Below are 18,915 nucleotides of genomic sequence, written 5' to 3'. Positions count from 1 at the left end.
ATGGTAGTTCTGGGTTAATTTGTAAGAAATTGAGACCTCTCAGCATAATTTTCACTGACTTCGGCAGAAAATCGAACGCCACTGTTCACGAGTACACAACAAGACCTAAGTACTTATAGCCTAGGCAATTCTGCTTCGCCGAATATATATAATAAATAATGTGATCTGCCATAACATACAATTCTTTTGCGATATTTCAACTCTGCTTCCGCGTGCGGGGGACATAAAAGTGTGTAGTACCTGCGGTGGACAGAACTAGGCGTTCCACGATCCAGGGCCCGGTGTAACAGGAAATATTTACTCCACGAAAAATTTACTCCGGAGTAAAATTTTCGTACGAAATTCTTACTCCGAGTAAATTTTTCGTACGAGAAAAGAACTCCCCAAGGCACGAAAAAATTACTCCTTCCACGAAACTGTTACTCCCCATTTTTTTTAACTTCCAGTAAAAATCTCGTACGCGAAAATGGGATGCGGGCGAAGGGGTAATGCCAGTATGTGATCTCGCGCAAACGAATGTCGCGCTACCCTCCCTCCAACCCTTCCACCACCAAGACTAACAGGGGACAAGGGAGTAACAACTTCGTACACATGGCCATCAGTGGAACTCGTGTTGACTTATTCCTGTAGACTCCCTGTGGAGCATAGGGCCGCAACAACTCCTCGCCAACGCACCCGAAATGTTTACTCCGGAGTAAAAATCTCGTGGGAGTAATTTTCTCGTGTTACACCGGCGTGACATTGTGACGGATGCGTTTTCAGTTTTCTCTCTGTTTCGATTTGGCTTTGTCAGTGTCGGAACTCTCACGGATATGATAAGGAATTCCATTTAATACATATATCACCATTGATGACCCCTGGGATCGAATGTAGTTTGCGCCAAAAAAAAAAAAAAGGGGGGGGGGGGGGGGGGGAGCGAAAATGACTAGCCACCGCTTCCTCGACTGACCCACTGAAGGCGGTGTGTATCGGCAGAGAACCGACAAACCTTGGAAGGGATTCAAACCTAATGCAGTCATTTGCATCTTCCGATCGATCACATTGCTTGTTATCGTGCTTTATTCGTTTAACTTTTGATTGATAAACGCACGATTAAAACTGAACACAAAGTTTAGTTTTGAACCTACGTACGCGACCTCGAGGGACCTCCCTCTTCCACCGCCTTTCAAGAGCACCTGCTTGCGCGCACTGCACAATAATAAAACCCACATGACATTTGCCAAGAAAATATCAACATTGTCCATCTTGTAACTTTTGATTCAAACATCACACATTACGAGTGAATGACATATCGAAAGTTTGTAGTTCTGTGATCGTGTATTGTGCTGCTTCTATGTTATTTTTCGGTTACAGCAAGAAAACACACCCCCTGCATGTGTTGTCGGTATTTCAATCATGAGCGTTGATTGGATGAAACCTTTCGCCAGGTCCTCGCGCATGCGCAATTTATCTTTGTACGCTGACGGCGAAGAAAGATAAAACGGTGGTACACAGTGTTTTGTGATATTCTCAGTGAAATTTTGCTTTAAACTGGCAAACTGTTGCGGAATGGCTTCTCCATACATCAAACGACATATTCTCAACGCGATCGAACATCTGAGGGCCCGCAAAGCACGGCCCGATCTGCATCGAATCTGCAACCAGTTGAAACGGAGACACAACTGCGCTATCCATGAGACAACACGTTGTATTGACCATCTGATGGACATGGGAATCGTGATAAAGGTTGAGTACAAGGGTAGCATGAGCTACAGAGACGCTTCCAAGTGGAAGAGAGGCCATGTAGCCGGTCACATAATGAACACCAACGCCCTTGTAGCCAAGATTCAAGGAGCAATCGACGCAATCATCGAGGGTCGGTCAAAATCCGACTTCAACACGCCAGACGGCCGCACCGCCGCTCCTGTCAAAACTGGCGAAAGAGGTGCCACCACAGAAGAGATCGAAGCTTGGTTCAAAAAGCAGAATGGGGAGAACTCATGCCACCTTAGCGGGGATGCTTTGTTCGAGGTACTTACTCGTGAAGTTGAGACCAACACGCTGAAGAAAAGTCCAGAGGATGGGACGTACACGGTGGGCAGGCGTGTGAAGATAACGCCGCGACAGAAGAGCGCAAGTCCCCCGAGCCAAGGAAAGTCAGAACCTGATCTGGAAGAAAAGCCCTTGGTGCAGATAATCAGCAGCACAACCCCATCGGAATCCACCAACTCTTATATTGATGATAAACGACAGCGGCCCCCTTCAGGCAGAAAGGTTTGTTTCAATTTTTACTCATGCTTGATGTCTGTGACAAGTTCTTGATGAGGACAGAACTTCACACAAGTGGAATTGGTTCACAACAAAGAAACTACAATGGGTTCACAATCACAAACGCTGCTGTTTGTATTTTAGCTCAGATTTGACCATAAACTTGAGTGATCACCAATCTGTGTGTGATATGCTGCTATGTCTAGTGTGACTGCTTTCAGTAAGTGAATTGAAGATGAGAGTAAGGTGGGATCAAGAAGTAGGAAGCAGTGCTCCCAGTTCTCACGTTTCCTCTGCCATTTGTGTGACCAGCTACCTGCATGAGAATGATGTGATGGTATTTGTCCTGATGGCTTCAGTTGGTACAATGTAACATTAACATCATACATAGTGAGGGTCATAAAATGTTAATGTTCATTCAGCATACATGTTAATGTTCATTCAGCATACATGTTAATGTTCATTCAGCATACATGTTAATGTTCATTCAGCATACAGCATACAAGCGCAAAGAGCATAATTGTAAAGTTATGATGTTGCGCTATATAAATGCTCATTTATTATTATTATTATTATTATTATTATTATTATTATGTGACACCACTGCTTTCGGTCTTGTTTAGAAGGAGCAGGATGAAATAAATTATAACACTTGTTTAATCCTTCTTGCATATTATGCTTAGTAGGGCTCGGAGAGGACAGGGAAAAGACAAAAGAAGCTGTTTGAGGTAAAACAAATTCAGGTAAACTGTATTTGTACACCGGGTTTAGCCTGGGAGAAAACGGCAATGGGACATTTGTCCCACTCAACTAAATTCGGATGGGACATAGTCGAAGGCAAAAGGCGTCAAAGATGCATGTACACGTTTTTGACCAAAGATGCAAAATGGTGCAATATGATGTCATCAGAATTAGCCGCTATATCGTGTTATCTCTGTGTGTGTGTGTGTGTTAGTGTGTGTGTGTAATCTTATGTAAAGTGTACATTTGGTGGCGCAGTGGTACGTATAATCTCAATGCGCCCTTAGACGCACTGAAGGGAATTGTGATGGGACATTTTCAGATTTAATGCGCCAATGGCGCAGGGCGCACCAGTAGATGAAACCCTGTGTACACAAACTAATGTGTTTTATAGTCTTGAGATACATGTGTTCACAGAGAATCAACAAGTACAAGGATGAAATCTATGAACTGCCACCAATCAAGAAGTCGCGGAAACAATCGAACCTGCAAAACCAGCCCATGGACCCACCGGCTGTCAAGCAGGAACCCAAAGTAAAGAAAGAGAAAGTCCCCTTTGAGGAGGAGTACAGACTTGCAGGCATGTTTCGACTGTGCAATGAAGTGCACCAGATGGAGATCCCCAGTCGTCATGAGGGCCAAGAGGCAGAGATGCTTGTGTGCTGTGGTTGCCAGATGAAAGGTATACATACTTCTTCTTCTTCTTCGTTCATGGGCTGAAACTCCCACGTTCACTTATGTTTTTGCACGAGTGGATTTTTACGTGTATGACCGTTTTTACCCTGCTATTCAGGCAGCATACACCGATTTTGGGGGAAGCATGCTAGGTATTTTCGTGTTTCTATAACCCACCGAACTCGGACATGGATTACAGGATCTTTTCTGCGCGCACTTGGTCTCGTGCTTGCGTGTACACAGGAAGGGGGATATGGCACTAGCAGGTCTGCACATAAGTTGACCTGGAAGATCGGAAAAATCTCCACCCTTAACCCACCAGGCGGCTGTGGCCGGGATTTGAACTTACGGCCTTCCGATTAGGAGGCCGATGTCTTATCCACTCCGCTACTGCGCCTGTCGTATATAGACATACATATATCACAGTGTTCAATACTTGGTGTGTTCTGGGAATTTTTATATCCAGCTCTGTCTTATGTCTGACTTTATACCCAGTTTTGGCTTCCAAGGACAAAATCTATGTTTGGTACGTAATCTGGGATTGCGCATCAATGGTGATTTCATTTGTAGCCAGTTTTCAACAAACAGTCATCTCATAGCTTGAATTTGCAGAAGGATTTGCTTGGTTTTTTTTCAGTCTTCATAATTGTTGGGATGTGTTATTACTGTTAATGCTTGTGCCAGTTGTGGACAACTCACTGCAGTTTCCTACCGTTTGGGAGGAACTACAATTTTGTTAGAACTCTTTGGGTCTTGATCTTTATGAGCCTGTTTTCAATCCAAACAGAAGTAGGAATGTAAGTTGAAACATACCAGCATTTCTTGTAGCTTGGCTATTCTCCGGAGCTGGGTACCAGTAGTTAAACGATGTTATGCGAGTGATATTTTTTTTATTTAACTGAGACATTTTATATACATTTATTTAATTAAGGCCAAAAAAAAAAATAGGTCTGTTTACGGTAACCCGACCGACCCTATTTTTTTCGCGCGACCCTAGCCTTTTTTTTGGCATTTGGGAAAAAAAATTTAAAAAAAAAATAAAAATAAAAAAAAATCTTTTGGTTTTTTTTGCAAAATAACGTAAAAATATGGTTTTTTGGAAAAACAAAAAAAAAAAAAACCATTCCCGACCTACCGACCCTATTTTTTGGGCCTATGTTACCGTAAACAGACCTTTTTTTTTTTTTTTGCCTAATAAATACCAATTCCAAATATATTCTTGGCCGGCAGAGAAAGAATTAGACATACTTACACATTTAGTCAGAGTCGACTGGGTATTTTTTCCAGGCATGGGAATTGTCCGCCGAAAGGCAAATTTCCGCCGAATATTTTTTTTGTTCCGCCGAAAAGGCAAAAGTGTCCGCCGAAAAAATAAATGGGGGAGGCAAAAATGGTTCTAAAAACTGAATTTAATGGCAAACTTGGAGCTCAGATGACACCAAATTGCACAATTTGGGTTCTTTGGAGAATTTTTTCTGGGGGAGCATGCCCCCGGACCAGGCTAGGCGCATCGCGCCGTCGATTTTGATATTACTTACACATTTTCAGCCTTTTTTACTTTTTCCAATTCCCATGCCTGTTTTTCTCAACTTTACATGAACATAAGTTGATGTCTAAAGATTTGTGGTTCAACTTCAAGGTAAGAAGAAGGCTACATGCTAACTGGCAGGTTCTTCATTTGTTGGTGCGATTGTTTCAGCTCACCCATCCTGCCTGAGTTACTGTGAAGAACTGCTGGCCAAGATTGACCGTGATACATGGCGCTGTGTGACGTGCAAGAAGTGTGCCAAGTGCGACCTCTTGCTCAGAACTGTAAGTAGACAAAACTTGTTGCCTCTTATAACTTGAAGAGTTAGTATTTCTTGCAATGAAAAAGTTGTATATGTTGGTTTGTCCTCCCAGGGTCTCTATGTGCTGCTCAAGCTGCTGTTGGAAGTTGTCTCTTTGAAGCCAAAAGCTGATAATAAACATAAGATTGTTTTACGATTCCCATGCCTGAGTGACAACAGCTGGCTAGCATCTTGCGAAAAGCTGCCAGGCCTGTGCATCCCTATTATTTTAATTTCTTACTGTCAGGGTTCTGTTATGCATTAAGAAGATGTGATTGAACCCCTAACAGTTATTTAAATGGAAGAGTAATTATTGTAATGACATGCAATTTTTGCTCTTGTGCAGCCTTCCCCAATGACCTGCAATGGTTGTGACCTTGCCTACCACAAGTCATGCCACAAGCCCATCATGCGCAAGAAACCAAAAGGTTAGTATCATGGAAAGTGTGGGGGCCGGTTCTGCACAGGGGAGTTGCACACTGCTTATTTCCATGTTTCATGTTTGTAGTCACTTGTAGGGTCCAGTCTTCATGTGTGGTTTCTAGTAACTTAGTCCACTCCTTTATCTTGTTATTCTGTCATTTTTTTGACCTATGCCCTGTGTCTTTTCCTGGGGTCTTGGTAGCACTGTGGTGTCACAGTGTCACACAGATTGTTGTGATTTTGTGAGAGCAGAAATGACCAGTACCTAGCAGTTTCTCAAGGGTTGTGTGTCTGAGAGACAAATTACATTGTATACTGAGAATGTGTAGACATTTAAACAAAGAGGACACAACAGTAACCAGGTTAGGTCTTTCTTTATCAATATTTCGTCAACGACAATCAGCCAGCCTTCTTCAGGATGGTATGATGAAAGTACTAAATGACGGCACGGGATGTAGTGTTATGTATAAAATTGTCATGATGAATTATGACGTCATATTCTTTTGCGTGCGTTCCTTCTTTCTGTCTCTCACATTCTCTGTCTGGCTGTCTGTCTCTCTTATTCTCCTCTTACTCACACATTCATTTGAGAATATGTAGGTTAATGAATTAAAAATGAGAATCATATAAGCTTCATGAATGAGCTTCATTTTTAGCAGTTGCCAAGCTTTATTGCTACTCCCTCAAATCACACTGAAGCTTTTCTGTCTCACACAATAGCTCTTTCCTGTCTCACAAAATAGCTCTTTCCTGTCTCACACAATAGCTCTTTCCGGTCTCACACAATAGCTCTTTCCTGTCTCACACAATAGCTCTTTCCTGTCTCACACAATAGCTCTTTCCTGTCTCACACAATAGCTCTTTCCTGTCTCACTCTCACACAATAGCTCTTTCCTGTATCACACAATAGCTCTTTCCTGTATCACACAATAGCTCTTTCCTGTCTCACTCTCACACAATAGCTCTTTCCTGTATCACACAATATCTCTTTCCTGTCTCACACAATTTCTCTTTCCTGTCTCACACAATAGCTCTTATCCTGTCTCACACAATAGCTCTTCTATTTCAGAGGACTGGCTGTGTATGAGGTGCACAGGGATAGAGCTGAAGACAGAGATGACGGCTTCAGCAATGGAAAGGGAGGAAACGTCGTCATCCTTGGACTGTGGTAGCGAGGACGCAAACTCAATCAAAGAGGATGTGCACGAGGAGGCTGAAGAAAACAATGGTGAGGATGGCGATGAACCAGAGGAAGATAACTCCGATTCTATTCTTCCTGCTGTGAAAGCTGGTTAGTGTTCACAGTTTTTTTGTCTTCTTTAATCTGTTTATGTGATGATTCTGTGATTCTTCTTGGCATATTCCTTTCTAGTTTTGCTCTTACTCTGTTACTTTTGGCGCATTTGTTTGTAGCCTGTGTTTGTTGAATCTTGACCAGTCCAGTTCCGATCTTTCAAGTTCTCTTTTTCTTTTCTGACGGTAAGTTTTGAACATTCTGAAAGCTTTGTTCCATAAGGCAGTTTTCTCTTTGTAAGTCTTTCAACGTGTATCAATTATCTTTTGTTTGCACTTAGTCTGTCCCTCTTTCTTTTGACCCGCCCTCCCTCACCTCTTTTAGCCTGTTTTGGATGTGTGCAGTGAGAGTACCATTATTACTATGTGCCTTGACTACAAATGGAAATATGTGTTTTTGTGTCATCTTTTCCAAACTGTACTATGTGGTTTTCTGTGTTGCAGCCAAGAACACCTCATTCCCACCCACTCCCAGTGCCTCACCTTTGTGGGACCTGGACAAAGCCAGGTGAGTTCAATGGTTCCATACTTAGCATTCTTCTTATCGGCTGCAGCTTGATACATACTGTCTTCACGTGCAGAGTTGCCTCTGTGGAAACAATAGCCTTGAGAGCACTGATGGCAGCTTGATACATATACTGTCTTCACATGTGTAGAGTTGCCTCTGTGGAAATTATAGCCTTGAGAGCACTGATGGTAGCTTGATACATACTGTCTTCACGTGTGTAGAGTTGCCTCTGTGGAAATTATAGCCTTGAGAGCACTGATGGCAGCTTGATACATACTGTCTTCACGTGTGTAGAGTTGCCTCTGTGGAAATGATAGCCTTGAGAGCACTGATGGCAGCTTGATACATACTGTCTTCACGTGTGTACGGTTGCCTCTGTGGAAATGATAGCCTTGAGAGCACTGATGGCAGCATGATACATACTGTCTTCACGTGTGTAGAGTTGCCTCTGTGGAAATGATAGCCTTGAGAGCACTGATGGGAGCTTGATACATACTGTCTTCACGTGTGTAGAGTTGCCTCTGTGGAAATTATAGCCTTGAGAGCACTGATGGTAGCTTGATACATACTGTCTTCACGTGTCAAGTTGCCTCTGTGGAAACAATAGCCACGAGAGCACTGATGGCAGCTTGATACATACTGTCTTCACATGTGTACAGTTGCCTCTGTGGAAATGATAGCCTTGAGAGCACTGATGGCAGCTTAATACATACTGTCTTCAATTGTCCAGTTGTCTCTGTGGAAACAATAGCCACGAGAGCACTGATGACAGCTTGATACATACTGTCTTCACGTGTCGAGTTGCCTCTGTGGAAATGATAGCCTTGAGAGCACTGATGGCAGCTTGATACATACTGTCTTCACATGTGTAGAGTTGCCTCTGTGTTAACAATAGCCTTGAGAGCACTGATGGCAGCTTGATACATACTGTCTTCACATGTCGAGTTGCCTCTGTGTTAACAATAGTCACGAGAGCACTGATGACAGCTTGATACATACTGTCTTCACATGTGTAGAGTTGCCTCTGTGGAAACAATAGCCACGAGAGCACTGATGACAGCTTGATACATACTGTCTTCACGTGTTGAGTTGCCTCTGTGTTGACAATAGCCTTGAGAGCACTGATGGCAGCTTGATACATACTGTCTTCACATGTGTAGAGTTGTCTCCGTGTTAACAATAGCCTTGAGAGCACTGATGGCAGCTTGATACATACTGTCTTCATGTGTGTAGAGTTGCCTCTGTGGAAATGATAGCCTTGAGAGCACTGATGGCAGCTTGATACATACTGTCTTCACGTGTGGAGTTGCCTCTGTGTTAACAATAGCCTTGAGAGCACTGATGGCAGCTTGATACATACTGTCTTCACATGTGTAGAGTTGCCTCTGTGGAAACAAAAGCCTTGAGAGCACTGATGACAGCTTGATACATACTGTTTTCACACAATCATGTAGACTTGTCTCAGTACAAACAGTAGCCTTCAGAGAGGTTATGTCATTGAAAGGGAAATTGCGCCAATGTGAGATGGCGTTATAACTTTTAACCTTGCAGTCAAACAGCTTGACCTTTTTGCTGCTGAGGGTAGGTGGATGGGTAGGTGTGGTTCGAAGATTTGGAGTTTGGTAATAGTGATTGGAGAACATTTGGTTTATTGCCTGAGCATGCCATAGCATGTAGACTTCGTTTGAAAATTAAGGAACTAAACCAGTGGAACTTGTTCACAAATACCACCCAAGGACCAACTAAAAGGAGTCCTCATAGGCAGGTGGTTGTTATTGAAAGGTGAATCATATATGCTAGATCCTCGTCAGGGTTTCTTTGGGGTGGTGGTAGTGTGCAGGTTGTCGTTATTAAGAGGTGGTCACCAGGGCAGCTTCAATTGTATGAATTTTGTTACATTACAGCAGCATACTTTATAGAATTCTCACCATGCTGCATCTAACTGTAATTTTTATATCGGCAGTGCTGAAATGCTGGGGATCGAACCAGAGCAGATGCGAGAGGACCAGAAGGTGAAGAAGGTCAGCAAGTTTGACGGTCAACATTTCCCTGACCCCACCAACTGGACTGTGGAGCAGGTGTACGAGTTTGTCAGGAATGCTGATGGCTGCTACGCTGAGGCCGCTGACGCCCTCAAGAGAGAGGTAATAGATTCGGCCGTTTGGCTTTGAAATACATTGGAACTGCCCCTTTTAAGACCCCCAATTTGAGACTTTCTTTGTTTGAAGACCTTGCTTTATCAGAGATTTTTGTCATTAACTCTGTCAATTTACCTCTGGTTTTAGACTCCCTCCTTGTTAAGACTTGATTTTTTCAGACTTGTGAAGGTCTCAAAAGAGGGGGTTCCACTGTTACAATGATTGTTTTGGTTGAGTCAGTCAAGTCTGTCCCTCAAAATTGTCATGTTGCTGTCAATGATTGTTTTGGTTGAGTCAGTCAAGACTGGGGGGGACCATAGGCTGGCCTCCGGGCTTTATGGCTTCCGGCCTCAGTCTATGCAGTCTTTGTTTCCGTTGTGACGGTTTCGGCGGCTGCTATCCGGCTTCGGCCGGGTTTGCTGTTCTTCTTCTTGGCAATTCCGTTTGGATGGCAAGGAGGAAGCAACAGTGTCTGGCAATAGGTGTCATGTTGCTGTCAATGATTGTTTTGGTTGAGTCAGTGAAGTCTGTCCCTCTAAGGTGTCATGTTGCTGTCAATGATTGTTTTGGTTGAGTCAGTGAAGTCTGTCCCTCTAAGGTGTCATGTTGCTGTCAATGATTGTTTTGGTTGAGTCAGTGAAGTCTGTCCCTCGAAGGTGTCATGTTGCTGTCAATGATTGTTTTGGTTGAGTCAGTGAAGTCTGTCCCTCTAAGGTGTCATGTTGCTGTCAATGATTGTTTTGGTTGAGTCAGTGAAGTCTGTCCCTCTAAGGTGTCATGTTGCTGTCAATGATTGTTTTGGTTGAGTCAGTGAAGTCTGTCCCTCTGAGGTGTCATGTTGCTGTCAATGATTGTTTTGGTTGAGTCAGTGAAGTCTGTCCCTCGAAGGTGTCATGTTGCTGTCAATGTGGTAGGGATCAAATAAGATCGCTCATAGGTATCAATTAAACATTAGTATTTCCTTCTTTGAGCCATGAGATGTCAGAGGTAGACTTAAACTCCTATTTAGATCAATCAATCAATCAATATGAGGCTTATATCGCGCGTATTCCGTGGGTACAGTTCTAAGCGCAGGGATTTAAAAAAAAAATTTTTTTATGCAATTTATATTGCGCACATATTCAAGGCGCAGGGATTTATTTATGCCGTGTGAGATGGATTTTTTTTACACAATACATCACGCATTCACATCGGCCAGCAGATCGCAGCCATTGATGGCTGGCTGATACGACAAAAATGTGTTTATTGATTTGTAAACTAATTTTAGGATTCTAACTAATATGGATCGATACATGTTATTTATATTTTTGACCTAAATAAGACATTTGACACAGATCTCATCAGTCGGTGTTCAACCCGACCACTAGCGCAGTCTCGTAGAACAATGGCTGTCTTGATCTGTGTCAAATGTCGTTTTTGGTCAGAATACAATTTACAAATGATATATAGTCTACATAAATGTTGAGTATAAAACATTCAAGGAAGTGAGGTTTCAGGGACTGGTTCATCAGAGGTTTCATGTGCAAGGGTGATCGTGATACATATGATATGTCCTAATTAGACAACTTTTCAAAGTATACCCTATGGCCAACTGTGTTTACAGTTATGAGTGAAGGAGAATTTTACCATGCAATGCATATATTTGGTTGTCTTTTAGCTTGTACCAATAAACTTGTAGTTTGAATCTGTCCAAACTGAATTTACGTGTGATGCTGCACTTGAGTGTCTCCAAAAGCTTGCATTATACAAGTACATAAAATGACTACGTTTGATAATAGTCCTCCAGGAGAAAAAAACAAACAAGCAAAATAAAAGCAAGACGTTTGCCTAACACGTGACACAAGGGAGACAACTTTCTCGGGTTTTCTTTTTGTTTGGAAGCTTTGTGTTCAGGCAGATATGATAATAATAATAAATAGCTTTTCTATAGCGCGAGTCCCAGCAATTGGCTCCAGGCTCTTTGTAATTTCATTCCAAAACAAACGAGCAAAAATTTAACGAGCATACAAAGCATTCAAATAACAGATAAAACAACAGCAAAAACCGAAGCAAACTAGATATGGAAAAGCTTTCAAGTCACAGCGACAGAAACCACACTGACATGTTGTATTTATATATTTGTTTATTTACAGGAGATTGATGGCGAAGCGCTGATGTGTCTGAAGAGGGAGGAGGTCCTGTCCAACTTCTCGCTGAAAGTCGGCCCAGCGCTGAAACTCCATCGCTTCCTCACCAACATGCGTACAGGCGGCAACGCTCACATGTACGTTTGATGCTGCGCTCAGCATTAGATAAGAAGCATGCTGTGGTATTATTTATGATGATTTAAGGTCACAACACAAATCTTGTGACTTTCACTTTCAGACTGGTTGCTGATATTATTATCATATTACTTGGCGGTCTGCTGTAGCTTGACTTGCTAAATTTGGCTCTGTGAATACTCAAAGTAGTTGCCAGAACAAAATTTCGTTTTTGAATCACTTCTTAGAAAAGCACTGTTTTATAATAGAAGGTTTGAAAAAAATCATCTTTGAGGGTGAAAGCTCTCTAGTTTTATTTCCAGGTCACAGGGATAGAAATCGAAACTTGCTTTCATGAGTTAGATTTGCCTTTTGGCAGTGTCTGTTCTAGCTCTTGTGTTCTTGCTTACAGTATAGTTTATCAGTGTCATATCCCATGAGCTGATTCTTTGTCTTTAATTCAGTTTCCAGTGTGCAAATATTTCTTATGCTTACATAGTAGTTCTTCTTCTGCGTTCATGGGCTGCAACTCCTATGCACACTCGTGTTTTGCACGAGCGGGGTTTTATGGGAGGTTCTGTAGTCAGTCTTATAATATAATCAACGCGACAAATCTTTTTGAAAAAAGAAAAGAAAAAGAGAAAAAAAGAAAAAAAGAGGAAAACAATAAGAAAAACTTTGTTTTCATTATCGAACACAATCTGTGTCAATACAAAATAAAAAACGAGAACGAAAAACACAACAAAATATTAAGAAGTAGATGGGCCCCAAGTAATATATTTAAAGAGAACAACAAAATCAAACTAAGGTGTCCCAAAGCGGTTTGATTTCTCAATATAGCTTTGGACAGCAACAAAAATAGCACTATTTTCAAATATGGAAACGTTTCAATCGCCTGTCAGGAGTGTGTCAATATTAACAAATTCTGGAGCTAATGTACCGATTGTTGCGGTTCTTACATCATTAGTCAGTCTTTTACATCATTAGATGACCTGTCAGTGAAGAATTTAAAAAGCTACTCTTTTACATTTAACATATAAACTCCCAGTAAAGACGTTTAGTTTATGCAGTGTAGCTATAGTAAGGAGCACTAAACACAATTAATTTCAAAATGTGCAAAGCAAGTTGTCTTGACTAAACATGTTTGTTGAAAGAAGATGCATTACACATTTCTGCCAGTTGTGTATGTCTGTAAAATCCCACCAACAAGGCAGAAAATGTATTACTATCAGTATAATATTATAACATCATTAGAAATACTCTTGTCAGCCTGCCCTAGCCAGCCAGTATTACTTCTTTCATCTTGAGAAGAAAATTCACATTCCATTTTTGTGAACCAGAGAACGGAGTTGGAAGTTAAACCACAGCTTTATAGGCTACCTTCCTTTTCATATGGACCAATTTGTAGATCACCATAGATTCCTCCAGGCTTTTACCAGCAATAAGAGCCTCTCTCCGTTTGGACACATACTGAAAATCTACAGCCAGGCTGCTTTCTGTGTGCAGTGAGAATTTTTATCTGCATTAATTTTGTAACTGACAGCTGTACCAGGGATGCCTGGTAGCTCAGTTGGGAGAGCACTAGATTTGTGATCCAAGGGTCAAGGGTTCCAGTTCAGGCCGGGACGGACACAGGTCAACTTTATGTACAGACTCAGAGATGGTATTCATGTCCCATCCCCGCTGTGGCAAGTAAAAGGTCTTGGTCACTCTGCCAGAAGTGCAGGGAGCTGATTACATATAGGTAATCGCACACACCTGGCTAGCGCAATTTCTATTGATGTTAGCTTTCCACTGGGAGGAAGCGACCCAAATTTCCCAGCGATGGGGCAGTAAAGTAATAAAAATGACGCCGCCGCCGCACCCCCCCCCCCCCCCAAGAAAACAACAACAAACTTGTTGATCTGCAAAACCAATTCAGCAAAAAATATCCTTCTCTACAGAGGAAGCAGTCATGCAGGCTGTAGATTTTTGGTATGTGTCCAATTGGAACCATGCTCTTGAAGCATGTAAACGGCTGAACACATCTGTGGTGGTGTACATGATGGTTTACATGGAAATGAAAGTATCTTCTAAAAGGTTTAATTAACCATATTTTTTTGTTCTATTTTTTGTATGCTTATTTTCCTTTGGAATTTCCTCAAGAAAATGTGGTGTGCTATCCCTGGGGATATCATGCAGCGACTGAGTCACGCTACCCGGTCAATGGCATTTGATTTTCCTCTACTGATCTCAGTACTCTGTATTCTGTGTGTTTAATGAAACGAAGCAGCATTAACTACAGACAGTGTTCAGAATGTTGTTACTGCTGCACCGCTGTGTCTTTTGTCTCTTTGCCATTTTTTTCTCTTTTTTTTCCTCGTGATTGTTTGGCCAGTGGGGCTTGATGTAGGTCTTCTCTGCTTTGACATCACATGTGATCAGGTGGATGAACTCCTAAATTGTATGTATCATATCATATATGTGACATATTGTGATGATATTTCAATATGTCCCTTGTGTTACATAGTGTGATGATTTTCCAGTACATCCGATCTTTATGGCTGGATTTGAGTATCAGTGAAGCGTGAATTGGTTTAGTGTTTGCATGCCTTTTTCGTTTTTTTTATATGGTGGAACTATTGCAGTATTGATGACCCTTTGACTGCCGCAAGAGTTGAGTTAAAACATTCAATGAAAAATCATAACATAGGAGGTGTAACAATGACTCCAAACATGAGAAAATGGTCTCAAGGGGAGGCAATCATCTTGCTGCAATTCAAAGGACAATGTATAGCGGTTGTTTCCTCTGTCAGAGTATTGATTTTTTCATGGTAGCAAAAAACGAGAGGCATTGTGGCAGTCAAGGGGCTAAACTTTGCTAAAGAAATGCATCTTCAGATGCTGAAAGAAAACTGATTTAATACTCTTTCAGGTTTGACTGTGCACTTCAGCAGGGCTGAATCTAGAAACAGCTATCATTTTGAAGATGAAACATGGTTTATTTATAAGAGAGGAAAAATGTTTTGTAAGATATATGAATTAAATTTTGTTTGCTGTGCATGAACAATTTAATTTTCTTCCAAATGCTTTGTATTTCATGTATTTGCCATGGAAACAAAATCCAAAGACAAACTTTTGAAGTAGATGAGGACATCATCTCATCTGGCTTGTAATTTTCAGTGATACTTTTATATTCTTTTTTTTGGCTCATAGAGTGGGTGAGATTTATGGATAATGTTTAAGTGTGTATGCGTGTGTGCGAGCGCAAGGGAGGTTGCTAAAACATTTTTTCCGACAAACCTGCCAAAGTGGCGGTAAAAGCTAGGCTATTTCCGGAAGTAAGGGCAGTCCTGGCCGAAATGTTTCCCCAAGCTTGACAGAATGTCTGGCAGATTTGCATGTGTGTGTGGTAATCTCTGCTCTGATGGACAAAGTGTTTGGGCCTAGTCATTCATTTATCATTGTGCATCTTCATGTGTTACCACTATAAGTTGAGTTAAGGCGTACATTCCTGTATTGAAATGATCTTGTGCAGTATGATTTAATTTATTTAAGACAAAGCAGATTGTGTGAATAAATTCTGTCGCATGCTTTCAATCAGTATAGCCATGCTTTGCAACTGGAAAGCTGGTTGTAGGGATGGCCAAATCTCAAAATTGTTACTTGCCGTTTTGAAACTCAATGGTTCAGCCGAAAATTGTTTTGAATTTGACCTAGCTGCCAGTCAGTTTCTACTATCCCGGAGTATTTTTCACTTGCCCCTGGCGACCGGGCGGACGATTTGGCCATCCCTGCGATTGTGTGTGTGTGTGTGTGTGTGTGTGTGTGTGTGTGTGTGTGTGTGTGTGTGTGTGTGTGTGTGTGGTATTAGTAGTAGCAGTGCGGTAAATAACACAAAGTCACTTCCAGTAGATGTAGAAATCTGTCTAGACTTGTTATTGTCATACTAAGCGACTGTTTTCCTAGAAAAGCTTTGATCCTGTTGCATGTTTTAACAAGGATAGTGATGGTGTTGATAGCCTGTTTTGTAACCTTTTTAGAAGCCTGGATGGATGGGTGGTAGTTTACTCGACCACAATAGTTTACATGGAGAGGAAATTATGTATCTTTACATTCGTGGCTGTTCTGCACGTGTATGCCTGACAAGGCTTTGCTAAAAGCAGGAAGGACATTTTATTAAAGAAACTCAAACTGTCTTCCAGGTGTTTGAAGTTGATACTGGGACATTTTAGGTGTGATAATGGATGTCATTTTTTTTGTGTAATGTGATAATGATGTACGTGTAAATGATATGTAGGTAATGTTTCCTTCTTGGAAGTGCAAATGTTTTTAGATTTAAAAAAAAAGAAAAGAAAGAACTTTGTATGAATTTTCTGCTGCAGAGAATTGTGACCTTTGTGTATGTCTTCATTGCCTCTGTTGATGTGCTGACTGCACTGTGGAGTACAATCATGTTTGTCAGCATTGAAATGTTTTTATGCCAGTATATTTTACTTACAAAGATGCCAGTAGCTTGCGCGCTCGTGTGTTCAGTTTTAACCACTGCCGTGTCTGTGTAATTATTGTGTCAAGCATATTAAATACTTAAGAAAATATATATGCTATGCCCTCCCTGCAAGGTCAGACTAAGTAGACTTGACATTCTTATAGACAATAAATTTGAGAGCCCTTCGAACAAATTTGGTAATAAACTCCGTTTTATGAAATTAGGTTGGAAGAGTTTGTTTGCAACCCAGTGTGTTCTAACTGCAAAAAGGTTTTTGTAAAGCAAAAAGGAAAGTAGTTTTCCAAACAAAAGATAGTTATAAGTGATGTTGGTTGTATTGTCTGTGTATTAGTGTATTCCTCTCAAATGGACTTGTTGGATGTCTTAAACAGGATCAAATCTGATACAGTATATGACTGTATTTTTGTCCTCACTAAAAATGTATCTGTTAATATAAGTCTGTATTTGTTCATAATCATGTAGTCCATATGAAGATTTGTGATTGTAATCAGTTGTCCTCCGATAAAACAATTCTCAGAAGCTCAGTGACTTAAAACAGCCAGTGAACAAATAGTTGCCATGCACAGAATGTTACCATGTACCATTTATGTGTACATGTTTTATTTTTATTTCTGTGGGTTATAGTACTGTTATCTGAAAAAATCATGAGTCAAATGCTAAATTTAAAACATTAATTTAAATTATGTATGGTAAATTGTTAGCCTAAATGATCAGCAAGCAGTTTCTATTCACTTTTGCTAGCAGAGCCATAATGAAACAACAGGTATTCTTTTTCAAGTACATGTAACGGTACTTGTTCAAGCGCAAGACAAATTAGTTTCAAGACTGAAATTAATTGAGCAAAATATCCCACTTTGCACAAAAAGTAGCCATAATGTTGACTGTTAGTATTTTCCACATGGCAGAATGCTCTTATTCCATGTAAAACCCTGCACACATCTTGCTGTGCATGATTATTTGTACAAGGAAGGCACATGTACATCTTTAAAGAGATGCAGAGTTTATACTAAGGCGAGTGTAGTTCTAAAGCATGAGTTATCAATGCAGGAATCACGGGAAAAGATTTATCCAAACTCGGACACATCTGCTGTTTTGCGCTCACATTGGATTAAGTAATGGGGCTCATAATTTATTTTGTGTGCTTTTGTTTTGCTGACAACGAAAACTGATTTGAATGATCGTGATCATGAGGTAATGTGTGAAATGATGTGATGTATATTGTGAAGTACATGCATGTCAAGACTGAGTAGTCAAATAACCAAAGGGAAGTAATCGCTCTTAATGCATACGACATGTCATGTGTAATAGAGTAAGTGAGAGTTGTACGGAACCTTTTCTCCTGGCACCTGAGAGAATAACAAGCATTGAAATGAACAAGCGACTTTCATCCTCAAAAAAGGATGATCATCGCAAGTTCATATGCTCATCATTCTCTAAGGCACTCCAACTAACACCTACGTACACAGTCATATGCAAGAACCAGCTTTTATTCTCGACCGGACTTAGTCCTTAAACTTGCGGTGATCATCCTTTTTTGAGGATGAAAGTCGCTTGTTCATTTCAATGCTTGTTATTCTCTCAGGTGCCAGGAGAAAAGGTTCCGTACAACTCTCGCTTACTCTATTACACATGTCGTATGCATTAAGAGCGATTACTTCCCTTTGGTTATTTGATATCTTAACATCGCTCTGCCTCATTCTGTTTGAGATTCTAAGACTGAGTAGTAAAAGAAAAAGTTGAAAATTACCAGTTGGTTTTCAGTTTTATATAATATTGTGATTTGCATGTGTGTGAGTGTTTGTGTGTTATGTGCGTGTGTGTGTGTGTGTGTGTGTGTGTGTAGGCCAGTTGTACTTGTATTTAAACTTCATATCAATGTTACCTTTATACCCTCACGAAAACCAAAACGTGTTGAAGAGGCATGCTTGTATACAAAGTGCATACGGCAACAACATTCAAAAGCTCATAAAATTACACAACAAATCTGATACAGTTAAATGTATGTATAATGCATACGCTATGTCTACCAGTTTGTTTGTTCGTTCATGGGCTGAAACTCCCACAGCTTTTACGTGTATGACCGTTTTTACCCCGCCATTTAGGCAGCCATACGCCGCTTTTGGAGGAAGCATGCTGGGTATTTTCGTGTTTCTATAACCCACCGAACTCTGACATGGATTACAGGATCTTTTTCGTGTGCACTTGGTCTTGTGCTTGCGTGTACACACGGGGGTGTTCGGACACCGAGGAGAGTCTGCACACAAAGTTGACTCTGAGAAATAAATCTCTCGCCGAACGTGGGGACGAACTCACGCTGACAGCGGCCAACTGG

General features: G+C 41.1%; 1 protein-coding gene across 1 annotated transcript; it reads left to right on the top strand.

Annotated features, from left to right (window-relative positions):
• The first annotated feature begins 1,472 nt into the window (after positions 1-1,472).
• LOC138966793 (histone acetyltransferase KAT6B-like) lies at positions 1,473-18,329 on the top strand. The gene is made up of 8 exons (XM_070339135.1): positions 1,473-2,253; positions 3,406-3,670; positions 5,363-5,475; positions 5,839-5,920; positions 6,985-7,206; positions 7,653-7,716; positions 9,680-9,860; positions 11,987-18,329. Exons 1-8 carry the CDS (start codon positions 1,549-1,551, stop codon positions 12,125-12,127), a joined length of 1,773 nt encoding a protein of 590 aa, XP_070195236.1. The 5' UTR covers positions 1,473-1,548; the 3' UTR covers positions 12,128-18,329.
• Positions 18,330-18,915: the final 586 nt, after the last annotated feature.

This window comes from Littorina saxatilis, linkage group LG5, assembly GCF_037325665.1.
Source record: "Littorina saxatilis isolate snail1 linkage group LG5, US_GU_Lsax_2.0, whole genome shotgun sequence".
Classification (NCBI taxonomy): Eukaryota; Metazoa; Mollusca; class Gastropoda; order Littorinimorpha; family Littorinidae; genus Littorina; species Littorina saxatilis.
Note: the sequence above shows the minus strand (reverse complement) of the source record. Positions and strands in the feature narration are given on the sequence as shown.

Coding starts and splice junctions, on each gene's coding strand:
- LOC138966793 (XM_070339135.1), top strand. CDS start 1,549: ATGGCTTCTCCATACATCAAACGACATATTCTCAACGCGATCGAACAT. Junction 5,921..6,984: donor CATGCGCAAGAAACCAAAAG/GTTAGTATCATG, acceptor CTTCTATTTCAG/AGGACTGGCTGTGTATGAGG. Junction 9,861..11,986: donor CTGACGCCCTCAAGAGAGAG/GTAATAGATTCG, acceptor GTTTATTTACAG/GAGATTGATGGCGAAGCGCT.